This window comes from Pongo pygmaeus, chromosome 6 (assembly GCF_028885625.2).
Source record: "Pongo pygmaeus isolate AG05252 chromosome 6, NHGRI_mPonPyg2-v2.0_pri, whole genome shotgun sequence".
NCBI classification, from domain to species: Eukaryota; Metazoa; Chordata; class Mammalia; order Primates; family Hominidae; genus Pongo; species Pongo pygmaeus.
The window spans coordinates 86,002,154-86,015,621 of NC_072379.2; the positions used below are offsets into that span (position 1 = coordinate 86,002,154).

The 13,468-nt window shown below is 39.9% G+C and overlaps 1 protein-coding gene across 7 annotated transcripts in view; it reads right to left on the reverse strand.

The window, feature by feature from the left end:
• The window catches only part of AKAP9 (A-kinase anchoring protein 9), a 166,820-nt gene extending 153,914 nt beyond the window's left edge, over positions 1–12,906 (reverse strand). For 5 of the 7 annotated variants that reach the window (XM_054493903.2, XM_063667569.1, XM_054493902.2 and 2 more), the window contains exon 1: positions 12,613–12,906. In XM_054493903.2, the coding sequence (XP_054349878.1) occupies positions 12,613–12,660 (48 nt within the window). In that variant the 5' untranslated portion in view covers positions 12,661–12,906. The remainder of the gene's footprint in view (positions 1–12,612) is intronic. The other 2 variants (XM_063667570.1, XM_054493904.2) reach the window with 1 other exon arrangement.
• Positions 12,907–13,468: the final 562 nt, after the last annotated feature.

The following is a 13,468-nucleotide window of genomic DNA, read 5'->3' on the forward strand; positions in this document are numbered from 1 at the left end:
TGCCTATCTTAAGATGAGATTTTTGTGTGTGTGTGTGGGCGGGGGATAAAGAAATAACATTAGAAGTTAACAATGACAAACACACATTCTTTAACAGTTTTCCACTACTGTCAGGATAACATCCACACCATTTTAAATGTCATATGTGGCTCCTCATTATCTGATCCCTAGTTCTCCAATCCCATTTTCTGCTATATAGCTTAATCCTCTATGCTCCAGAATGACAATAATGATGATAATGACTGACACTTCTTGAACACTTCTTATAGACTGACAGTTTTCTAAATGTTTTAGACTTATTAGTGAATCCTCACAACAACCCCAAGTACCAAGGCAGGTACTATTATTGTTCTCATTTTCCTAAGGAGGAACAGAGGAACAGAGAGGTTAAGTAAATTCCTGATGCCAAAAAACTAGTAAATGGCAGTCAGGATTTGAGCCCAGATGGTCTGGTCCAGTCCAACCTCATAACCACTACAATTATCAATTCAAAATCTTTGAAAAATTCCATTTCGATGTATAATAAGAAACTTCTAATAAAAAAATGTACAAAACTGATTTCACAATCTTGCCTAGGTCAACAACTGAAACCTTGACCACATTTTTCTTAGTAGTAACAGAAACCTTCTCTCCATGCTCACTATCCTTTACCTTTCAGATCCAGCCAGTCACCAAGTTCTGCTGATTTTACCTTTTATTTACTGATGTATCCCCTCTGTTCCTGCCTCACTGTCTGTCATTTGTACTTTCAACAGCCTCGTAAATGGTTTTATCCTTCTCAACCTATCCTCCACACAGCTGTCAAATACATCTATCTAAATACAGCTAAATAAATCAAATACAGCTATCTAAAATGCAAATCTAGCTAACCATATTATTCCCCAGCTTCAACACTCATCAATAAGCCAGGTGGGGTGGCTCATGCCTGTAGTCCTCAGTCAGGAGGCTGAGGCAGGAGGATTGCTTGAGCCTGGGAGTTCAAGGCTGCAATGATCTATGATCACATCACTGCACTCCAGCCTGGGTGAAAGAGTGAAACTCTGCCTCTAAAAAATAAATAAAACACAAAAATACTGCTCATTAATAGATCCCCACAACCTACAGGATATAATTCAATCTCCTTAACATAGATTCAAGGATTTTCAAGATGGAGCCCTAGCCTATAGTCTCATTTCTTGCCACATCTTGCTAATAGCTTTATACTCCAATAATACCAAACAAGGTAGGTAATACAATACCTTCCCCAAAACAAGTCAAACGATTCCACATCTCTGTGCTTTTTCCATTTTGTCTCATTCTTCTGGAAGCTTCTACTCACCTTCCACTCCCTTCTCACCGGGGCGGTTCCTCCCCATCCTTTAAGGCTTCATTCAGTGTTTATCCATCCAGAAAGCCTTCCCTAACTGCCAAGACAGAATCAGATATCCCTCTTCTGTGTTTTTCATGGACCCAGAATCATATTACCCATTGTGTATTTATAATTATCTCTTTATGTGTCTGCCTACTAACTAAATAATGCTTATGCTTGGCAGAGTCCATGTCTCTCATACCCTATCGTCTTAGCAAAGTGCCTACCAAGCAGTAAGTGCTCAATCATATTTACTGAATGAGTAAATAAACTGCTCCCCGTACTTCACTCTGAATACTTAACTTACTATACCGTGATTGACTTTCTACTCTACTCGAATGTGAAAGTATCAGAGGCAAGCTTGTGACTATCTCTGAATTCCCACTGACTTGCATAAAGTAGAGGCTCGAGTAAATATTAAGTTACCTAGGATTTGATCTGAAAGACTGAAAACAATGGAGTAGAGGATTAACAAAATGAAGAGTGTTTTAAGATGAACCCAGTGACAATATATAGGATGAACCAGAGAAGATGAATAGAGGCAAGGGAACTAGATAGATGAGGGGATGTGGGCCTGATTTTATTGGACTGCAATATTAGAATAGAAAGAAAAAGGTTAAGTGGCAGACAAATTTTTTTATTTTTTATTTATCTATTTATTTATTTTTGAGACGGAGTCTCACTCTGTTGCCCAGGCTGGAGTGCAGTGGCATGATCTTGGCTCACTGCAAGCGTGTGAGACAAATTTTTAATTTAAAAAGCAGGATGTGGTTATGAGTATATAGAATAAAGGAAAATAATCACAGAATAATTCAAAGGATCTTTCAATCAAGATGCTTTCTGAATATATTAATAGGTATGAACTAAACTACTGAGCCTAGAAAATATGATGATACATGAGACAGAAAAGAGAAAATTGGCTGGGTGTGGTGGCTCACACCTATAATCCCAGCACACTGGGAGGCCAAGGTGGGAGAACCGCTTGAGCCCAGGAGTTCAAGACCAGCCTAGGCAACATGGCAAAACCCTGTCTCTACAAAAAATTTAAAAATTAGCCAGGCATGGTGGCGAGCCCCCGTAGCCCCAGCTACTCGGGAGCCTGAAGTGAGAGGATCAATTGAATTCAGGAGGTCGAGGTTGCAATGAGCCGTGATCATGCCACCACACTCCAGCCGGGGCAACAGAGTGAGATCCTATCTCAAAAATGAAAGAAAAGAAAAAAAAGAGAAATAAAAGAAAATAGAGAGAAAGAGAGTGAGATAGAGAAAGAAGACAAAGCTTAGAACATTAAAAAAATTTAAGTACAAATCCTAGAGAAAAAGTAGACAGACTCTCCTGCCATACAATTAAAATCCTGAGGCCTATTAAAATTGCCTACCTTATTTCACCCTTTGAATTTATTAAAAAATTACATATTCTTCTCAACTAAAAAAAAAAACCTCAAATTATCTTTTCTTTTTCTCGAACTTTATTATAAAAATTACTAATGGTTGTTTAAAGTGAAAAGTGAGAGTTCTCTTGTTGAGTCATTAGAAATGCTCAGATATGAATTTTCATTGTGAAAGGAATTTATACAAATTAAAATTAAATATTTTGGCAAATATAAAAAATTTTACACCAAAAGTATTTTCAATATTTTTAAGTTGTATATTAATAGAAAAGAGAGTTTCTGTAACTTTCAGCCAAAACTCATTATTTCATATATAAACTCCTAGTAGATATTTCCTAATGCAGTTTTAACATATTTTCTAATACCTTGCCATTTAGAAGAAGATCTACTAATTTATTTGGCTCTCAAGAAATGGAGAGGATATAAATGGCATAAGAATTAACTGAGATCTCTGCCCCATGCCCACTGCAATCCCCACAAGGTCTCCTTCACACACAAAATTTGACTCATGATACATATGGATAACTACTATTTTAGTTATAATTGATCCCTGTCACTATCTTCTCTGGGGAAACAACTAATAAGGCAATATTAACTTGAATAAAAGTGAGACCCTAGCCCGGACACGGTGGCTCACGCCTGTAATCCCAGCACTTTGAGAGGCCGAGGCGGGTGGATCACGAGGTCAGGAGATTGAGACCATACTGGCTAACACAGTGAAACCCCGTCTCTACTAAAAATCCAAAAAAATTAGCCGGGCGTGGCAGCGTGCACCTGTGGTCCCAGCTGCTGGGGAGGCTGAGGCAGGAGAATGGCGTGAACCCGGGAGGCAGAGCTTGCAGTGAGCCAAGATCGTGCCACTGCACTCCAGCCTGGGTGAGAGAGCAAGACTCTCAAAAACAAACAAAAAAAAAGTGAGACCCTGGAGGAATAAATACAGCCTAATCACAGAGCCCACAATGAGCAATCCTAGTAAACAACAAGAAATTTTGTAGTGTGTTCAGTACTAATAGGAGAGAGAGCCTAGATTTTATACCCTATTAGTTTTTCAGAGATCTGTAAATCAGAGAACCTATGAAATCAATCTTTACAGATTAGGACTTTGTATAGTAAAGTTGATTATAGTTCTGAATCATCAAAACAGTAATCTTGGGGGCTTAATAAATTATTTCTTAAAAAGGGGAAAAAACCTTAGACTTTAACAGAGAAACTTTCAGACCAGACAAAAATCTCAGAGAACAGTAAACCACAATAAGAATCTTAACTCTGATGGTAACTGAAAACAAACATTACATTGTTAATGAACAAGGAGGAAAAAGGAATTTCACATATTACAAAAGAATCTACAAATTTAAACAAAGAACCTAAGCAAAATTACTCCTGAAATAATGTTAAATTTTTGAATACTCTGAATATTGAACACTTTGAATACTGTTAAACCCATGCACAAATCAACCAAAGCTTTATGCACTGTACCTAGAAGGGCACTAAGTGTTGTAAGTTACATTTTGGTGATGACTAAGACAAAAAGTAAAAGGAGTGTCAATATGACAACAAAGACATCTCATACTGGTGAAGTAGCTACAGATCTGCCAGGTTTAAAATGACAGGTCTTTTCACTTTTGAACACTAAGTTACTTTTTTCTCACAGTGTAAATGGACTGGCAATGATCAAACCAAAAATCCAACAGCTGCCCCTTTAACCAACTGCATGCACTTGTAAAATAGCTGGTCATGGAATGGAATGACTCACTGGCCAACAAAGAAATCAAACTTCAGCATCATGCTCTTATCAACTCACCAAGAACTTATTATTCAAAGGAAGCAACAATTTAAATTTTGGCAAAGCCCAAAAAGCCTAAAAATATATATATATGGAAGATAATCCCACTGGGGATATGTGTTTCTACCCATTCCTCTCTGGCACTTGAGTGCACATGCTCTCTCTCTCTCCACATATACAGAAAGGATATATATATATTATATATATATAAAATTAATATTAGATAAAAGAAGTTGGTAACAACCCTATTAAAAAATGGGCATGGGATATTAATAGACATTTCTCTAAAGAAGATCTACAAATGGGCTGGGCGCAGTGGCTCAGGCCTGTAATCCCAGCACTTTGGGAGGCAGAGGTGGGCAGATCACCTGAGGTCAGGAGTTCAAGACCAGCCTGGCCAACATGGTGAAACCCCATCTCTACTAAAAATACAAAAAAATTAATCGGGCATGGTGGTGGGTGCCTGTAATCACAGCTACTGGGGAGGCTGAGGCAGGAGAATCACTTGAACCCAGGAGGTGCTGAGGTTGCGCCATTGCACTCAAGCCTGGGCGACAAGAGCAAAACTCCATCTCAAAAAGAAAAAAATCTACAAGTGGCCAAAAAGTGCATTAAAAGATGATACTCAACATCATTATTCATTAGGAAAATACAAACCAAAACCACAATTAGAAACCACTTAACACCCACAAGGATGAGTATTAAAAAAACAAAAAAAAAAACAAACAAAAAAAACCCAGAAAACACAACTGTTAATGAGGTTATGGGAAAATTGGAATGTCCTATACATTGCTGATGGGAAGGTAAAATGGTACAGCCACTATGGAAACAGTTTGGCAGTTCCTCAAAAAGTTGAAATATAACTACCATATGACCTTGTTCAGTTCTACTACTAGGTATATACCCAAGAGAAATGAAAACAGGTACTCAAATACATCCATACAAATGTTCACAGCAGCACTATTCTCAATAGCCAAAAGATAGAAACAACCCAAATGCCTATCAATGGACAAATTATGGTATATACATACAATGGAATATTATTCAGCCATAAAAAGGAATGAAGTACTGATATATGCAGCAAAATGGATGAACCTTGAAAACATACTAAGTGAAAGAAGCCAGACGCAAAGGGTCACATATTATATGATTCTATTTATATGAAATATCTAGAACTGGTAAATCCAGAGAGTGCGTTGGTGATTGTTAGTGGCTAGAGGGAAGAAGCAATGAAGAATATCTGCTTAATGGGCACAGGGTTATATTTTGAGATGAAAAAATGTTTGGGAAGTAGATAGAAGTGGTAGTTGCATAACATTGTGTTAAGCCACTGAACTGTTCACTTTAAGATGGTTAATTTTTCTTATGAGTTTCACCTCAATTAAAAAAATAATTATAGCTTCTTTATATCTAGCAGCTAGAGAACTCAAAAAGCTCCCAACCATTATTTCATTTATCCTTCAAAACACCTGTTGAGACACACATCCTAAGATTATTCCAACAGACAATAAGGCACAGAATTTGTGACCATTTAAATAAATGCTTGCAGCTGGGCGCGGTTGCTCACGCCTGTAATCCCAGCACTTTGGGAGGCCAAGGTGGACGGATCAAAAGGTCAGGAGTTTGAGACCAGCCTGGCCAATATGGTGAAACCCTGTCTCTACTAAAAATACAAAAACTAGCCAGGTGTGGTGGTGGGCGCCTGTAGTCCCAGCTACTCGGGAGGCTGAGGCAGGAGAATAGCTAGAACCCAGGAGGCGGAGGTTGCAGTGAGCCGAGATAGTGCCACTGCACTCCAGCCTGGGTGACAGAGCGAGACTCTGTCTCGGGGAAAAAAAAAAAAATGCTTGCTAAGTAAAAGTTCATAGCTGCAGTCGTAGGCGTTTAAAAATGTTGGCTGAACAAATGAACAAATAAATGTCTCCAAAGTCCTAGTGCCATTTCTACCAGGCCAGATAGCAGTATTATAATAGCAGTATTATAAATTCTTTCTCCCTCTCTCCAGCACGCACGCACGCACACACACACACACACACACACACACACACACACACACACCCCGCCCCCGGCACCAAACCACTTTTATAAATAAGTTTTGAAAAATTCCGTAGCTTTTCCAAATTAAAGTTTTTAAATGGATGTTAAGCAATTACATAAAGTGACTAATCTTAATTTTAGTGGAATCTTACTAAGAAATGAATATAAATAATGTCCCTTATTGTTTAACAATTTACCATAACCTTTTCTAGCTATATTACAAGAAATTCACTTACATTTCAATATTCAGTAGCCTATAATAGATATTTTGTAGTCATAGTTTAGCTTTTACTACGAACCTTTTTATTTATAAAATAAGAGATGTTTTTGTTTGAAAAAATTTTTGTTCCATTCCTGTCATATTTCAATCACTTGGATGTATCCTATCTTTTTCACTTCCTCTTTCCATGAGCTATCATTCAACTTTCAGTTTCACTGACAGGGCATCACATTCCTTCCTCCACATTCTCTCTCTAAACACCATGTTTTGCTTCATTCCGACAAAGCCTAAGCTGGGTGCAGTGGGTCACCCCTATAATCCTGGCACTTTGGGAAGTTAAGGCAGGAGGATTGCTTGAGCCCAGGAGTTCAAGACCAGCCTGGGCAACATGGTGAAATCCCATTTCTACAAAAAATTTTAACAATTAGCCAGGTGTGGTGATGCACATCTGTAGTCCCAGGTGCTCAGGAGGTTGAGGCAGGAGGATCACTTGAGCTCAGGAGGTCAAGGCAGGCTGCCACTCCAGCCTGGACAACAGAGTGAGACCTCATCTCAAAAAAAAAAAAAAAAAAGCCTGAAGGTCATGAATTAGTTTTAAGTCACAGGCAGTGCACCATTGCTGCAATAAATGTTGATGAAGGTATCAAACTGCTGCATCTACTCTGAATGCTAAGTAAGCTCTGCCACATCTAAGTATGAAAAACTAGAATGCTTAAAACAGGAAGGGAAAACACTTTCTTAGCTGTGGAACAAAGTATCTGAAACATGCAAAGAACAGTTTTACACTATAACCAGCTTTGTCTGTCACAGTGGAAACAGTAACTGAAAAGTCCTGCTATCAATAATCAATACACAGCTTGCATGGAGCACCATCCTTTTTTTTGTAGACAATTGGAACTACTCTTCACATTGAAAATGCTTGTTAAACAAAAGTCAAGTAATTACAAATTACTGAATATAATAGGCAATAGTTTTTTATAATCATTCAGCAAATAATGCCCATTATATAAAATACTGAATAACTTTAAAAAGTATACCTAATGCAAATTTACAAGAGTAATAATTTTATATTAAATATACAACTGTCCTCTATTTAATTCTGTTCACTTAAATTACAATACTTCCTTTATGTGACATGAATAATTATACTTGGAAAAAAATGAAGTCATTTAAAGTGGAGTTAAAATAGTTTGGTTCAACACAAGGACAACCTATGTAGTGCCATCCCCATCAAAACACTGTAGAGGGAGTTAGCCCAGCTCTGAAAATATTTACTTAATACATAATGCAGTAATGTCTCACATCTCCCAGGGTCATGCTTCTTGCAACATCAATACTGAGGAAATAGCTGAGGACCCAACAGTAAACCAAAACAACCAACAAGCAGCAGAAAAACTAAATTGCCCTGAAGCCCACTGGGCAGGCTCCACTGGCCTCCGTTTTTGTTTTGTTTTGTTTCTTGAGACAGAGTCTTGCTCTGTCACCCAGGCTGGAGTGCAGTGGCACAACCTCGGTTCACTGCAACCTCCACCTCCTGGGTTCAAGTGATTCTCCTGCCTCCACCTCCCCAGTAGCTGGGATTAGTACCCGCCGCCACGCCTGGCTAATTTTTTTGTATTTTTTAGTAGAGACAGGGTTTTGCCATGTTGGCCAGGCTGGTCTCAAACTCCTGACCTCAGATGATCCATCCACCTCAGCCTCCTAAAGTGCTCGGATTACAGGTGTGAGCCACTGCGCCCCACCTGTTTTGTTTTTTATACTTTTTTCTTTTTAGAGATGGGGTTTCGCTACATTGCCCAGGCTGATCTAGAACCTCTGGGCTCAAGCGATCCTCCCACCTCAGCCTCCCAAAGTGTTGGGATTACAGGTGTGAGCCATCACACCCCGCCTAAGGTCTTTTCTTTTTTTTTTTTTTTTCTTTTTACATAGTATTCTATCAATCTCAGTTCTGGGTTCCTTAGTTGTAGCAAACCTAAAACAGCAAATTAGGAAAAGAGGCAGATGAGGAGTAAGAGCATGCCCATAGCAATAAGAACTAACAGCAAGGAAAGAATAAGAACAACAAAAACAGAAAGGAGATCTATGAAATGTCTAACAATATAATCCCAACTATATAACACACTCTGCACTGAAATAACAATTACAATTCCAGGCCTACGCTAAAATAGGAAACCTAGTTATTCTGTGCCTCACTTTCGTGTTCTGGATAATGGTCATACACACTATAACATGTGTTTAATATAATGTATTTGATAAGCCTTTATGTTTTTTTAAAAATGGCATTTGAGGCTGAGTGCAGTGGCTCATGCCTGTAATCCCAGCACTTTGGGAGGTCGAGGCAGGCAGATCACTTGAGGGCAGGAGTTTGAGACCAGCCTGGCCAACATGGTGAAACACCATCTCTACTAAAAATACAAAAATTAGCCAGGTGTGGTGGTACATACCTGCAATCCCAGCTACTTGGGAGGCTGAGGCAGGAGAATCGCTTGAACCTGGGAGGTGGAGGCTGCAGTGAGCCAAGATCCTGCCACTGCACTCTAGCCTGGAAGACAGGCTGTCTCAAAAAAAAAAAAAAAAAAAAAAGGCATTTGAACATTCTTTTCTGGTCATAAAAGAGATATATTGTATCAAGAATTTGGAAAATACTAAAAGTATAAAGAAAATTAAAATTGCCTATAAGCCACCACCCAGAGATAACCACGATTTACATCTTGGTGCTTTTTTTCAGGTGTCTTCATATTTAAATATGTACCTATACCTTTTCCTGGTAACTTTTTTCTTTTTAACCTGGCATTATTTGTGGGCATTTTCCGCACTCAAAAAGTCTTTGTAGAATTCTTTTACATACCATAATTTATTAACCCATTATTACAGATTTGGGGTAGTATAAAACATTTTATACAGTATACTATACATTATACTGCATACATGACAAACTATTTAAAAAGTGATCATTTACAAGGTTTAGATACAGAAAGGGAATTTTTCAATGGAACTGTTTACCAATAAATTACTCCCAAAAAGATTTGTAAGTTGTGGTTTGCAAAACTAGATTATCAAATACAATACTTAAATCCAGTGAACAAATGAGACATTTGGAGAATGAAGTCTCAGATAAACTTTGGAAAATGATCATTTAAAGTTGTTTCTGATGCCAGCAATATGGATTTCACGTTAAGAGAATTCTAGATTACTGTTATTAAATTACAACCGTGCTAGCAAAGTAACACTTATTAATGATTCATTAATCATTCTGTTCATTCATTAAGCAAATATGTATGAATAACTACTATTCGAGAGGCATTATATTACGGTGCATTAATATCAATAGTAAGATCTTTCTTAGTAATTCTATAAAATGAGACAGCAGCATTTAAAACACTTTAACAAAATGTGGAAAGATATCCCCCAAATCCTACTGCAGCTCATCCCTCTTTGTACTTATCACCCAGAGTCTGTCTCTCCAACTAAACAGTGAGCAACTTGACAGCAGACACTGTCACCACCTCTAGGTATAAAATAGGGGTTCAATATAGGTTTGCTGAATGACATTATAATCCAGAGTTTTTCAGTTCTAATCTGAAAGCACACATTTATACAAATGAAATAATGTATATACTATTTTTGATAATGCCCTTTTCACACTATTTTTCATATTCCTATCAGTCTTCATAATCTTATGGCTTTAAAATATTCCATCATATTTAGATAACTTAGAAAATGATTCTCTTCATGTTGTCTTTAAAAGTTATTTCCAGGGTTGTTTTCTTTTTTGTTTGTTTGTTTGAAACAGGATCTCATTCTGTTGCCCAGGCTGGAGTGCAGTGGCATGATGATAGCTCACTGCAGCCTCGGACTCCTGGGCTCAAGTGATCCTCCCACCTCAGACTCCCGAGTAGCTAGGACTACATACAGGCGCATACCACCACGCCCTATTTTTTTATTTTTTATTTTTTGTAGAGTCTCACTATGTTGCCCAGGTTGGTCTTGAACTCCTGGTGTCAAGCGATCCTCTCGCCCCAGGCTCCCAATGTAAGCATTTTTATATTGTATAGCTAATGTTGCAGCAAACATACCTTGCCTTACAAGTCTCATAGATTTATATCTTACTAGAAAAAGGGCTAAATTCTAAAAGAAGATAATCTTTTACAACAAAAATTCACCTTAAACAGGTTTTCACCCTATACATAGAATTATGAAAGACAAAGAAACACACAAAGAAACTAGAATTGTATTTTGCCAAATCAACTACAACTGCAAGCAATTTAAATAAATCCTCTATTATGAAATGTGTATGTCCAAAGTAAACCATGTTTTGTAGGACTGCTTCACACATATTTAGGAAAATACTTCTGGGGGCAGGCAATAAAAATTGTGAGGTAACAGACAAATAAGACATCTAATCAGATCTTCAATGCTTTTGGAGGGGCACACACTTCACCTCCACTACTTCCTTAGATGCATAGAGCTTGCTCAGCCCCTCAGATTGCACAAGTGTAGGCTTTGGACTTCTAAAGATACCCTGATTCCCCTTTCCCACCATTTACAGATTCGAAAGTAAAAATTTACCTGGCTATATACAAGCATTTAAACCTTGATCTTAAATAGAGGGAGCTTATAGGAAAGCCAACTATATTTAAGAAATATGAAGCTAGTTTTTATATATATATTCATTTAACAAACTTGTGTTGAGCTTCTATCACTGCATCTCTGCGGTATGGCCCTTCATTGATAATAAATCACTAACCTGCTTTCCTTTGTTTATGTGCGGAGAAGAGAAAGGAAGAGAGGAAAAACAGTTACCTGTAATACAATTTTTGTCCAAGTATGATTGCTAACAATTATCTCTAAAAATAATATAATCCATAAAAGAAGACTTCATTGAAGGTAGGAAGGGGACTTTTGAGCCCAGACAAAATATATGCTCAAATATGTAATTTTTAAAAGAAATATGCTACGCAGCTTATATTCTGTATATGTTAAATTTCTCATGAAGCCCAATGAACGATGCCTGTGTATAATTGTGCATTGTATTGTTTGCTTTACAGGCTTTTCCATACCCGTACACACACATACACACACACACACACACACGCACAATCAGGATTCGCCAGAGAGATATATAACAACTAAATTATTTAAAGCAGGAATTCTATAGGTGTTGGCATATGGAACCTTTCGGTCCCCAGAAGTTCCATTCACAGACTGCATTAACATTCCATACGACACAAAAGCGCATGCCATGACAAAGACCTTCAAGTACAAACATACAAAGACAGGCTTCTAAAAACGCCCCTAAAGCCAAGTTCACAGCTGGCACTTGTGGCACACACAAGCCACTGCTGAGACAGCTGTCACAGGCCAATCACACACACCCAAGAGTGCCAGCGTGCCACCTAAGGAAGACAAGCCGATGATCAGCGCACAAATCCCCAACCCAATAAAGAAAAGCCCTAAATCCCCACCCTGGAAAGCACAATGCCTGCACCACCCAGAAAACTCCTTAAAAAAATGAAAGGTCGGAGGTTTAGAAGCAACTAAACACAGTTTACAGCAGTACAGTAAAAGAGGAGTTTTATTTGGACATTCACGAGAAAGGAGCCACAATATTCAATCCTCACGGAAGTATTATCAGCTAGCACAAGGCTTTGTCCCCCAATTGGAAAAAGGGGAAAGGAGGAGGGCGAGGAGAGATGCAGACCCTGGGACTCCACAGCACCTCCCTCTCGGGCAGTGCACTGGGGCTGCGGCGAACTCCGCTTCCCAGGCCCCCCTCCCACCCCGTGCTAGCCACCGCCTCCTACAGCAGGCCCAGTTGCCTCGGGCTCTCCTACCTTGGCTTTGCCGGCCTCCAGCTTCTTCTGTCTCTCCTCGTCCTCCATGGCCTCTGCAAGGAAGGCAGGGGAAAACAGGAGTTGAGGGGTGCTTGGGGATAGAAGGGAACGGTCGATTTGGACGGAGGTGGGACGGCAAGCTCCACGGCCCAGAGAGCCGAGCCGGTCCGGCGCTCCCCCGCCCGAAGTGGAAGCAGTCTCCGCGCTCACTGGCGGATCGTCCTCAGCCTCACGGGAAGCGCCGTCACCGCCGCCGCCGCTGCCGCCGCCGCCATCTTCGTCTCCACGTAAACACACGGCGAAGCGGGAGGGGCTGGAACGTCTGTCCGCGCAGCCGCCTCGCGGGCAGGTGCTCCTGGGGTCCCGCCCCGGCCCAGCCCTCCGGGATCAACCCTTGCCAGGCCTGGGACCTGCCTCCGACCGGCGAGGATCCCGCCGTAGGGAGCGCCCTTCCCGCACATCAACGGCTCCCAGGTGGCGGCCGAGCTGAGGGGTAGGAGAGACGGAGTGTGCCAGAGGCTCCTGGCCGGACCCCACCCTCCGTCCGAGGAATCCAGTGCTATTAAAATATGAGGTTTTTTTTTTTTTTTCCTTCAAGTTACAAAACTAACACACCTAATGGTGAAATTGGCGAACACCTAAAAGCTCCAACGGAAAAGTTCCGGGGGTGGGGGGTAGTGGGGGGGGGGGCGGACGCCAGGTTTTCTACCTACATTAACTGCTTGACTCAAGGAATTATGAGAGCAGCTAATTGCTCTTATTACTTCCTTAGCCTGAAAAGTCCCTCCCTCTTCTGTCCACTGGTTCCCACTCAATCTCCGGTTCATCCTTCTAGTCCCATCGCACACTCCGCCTC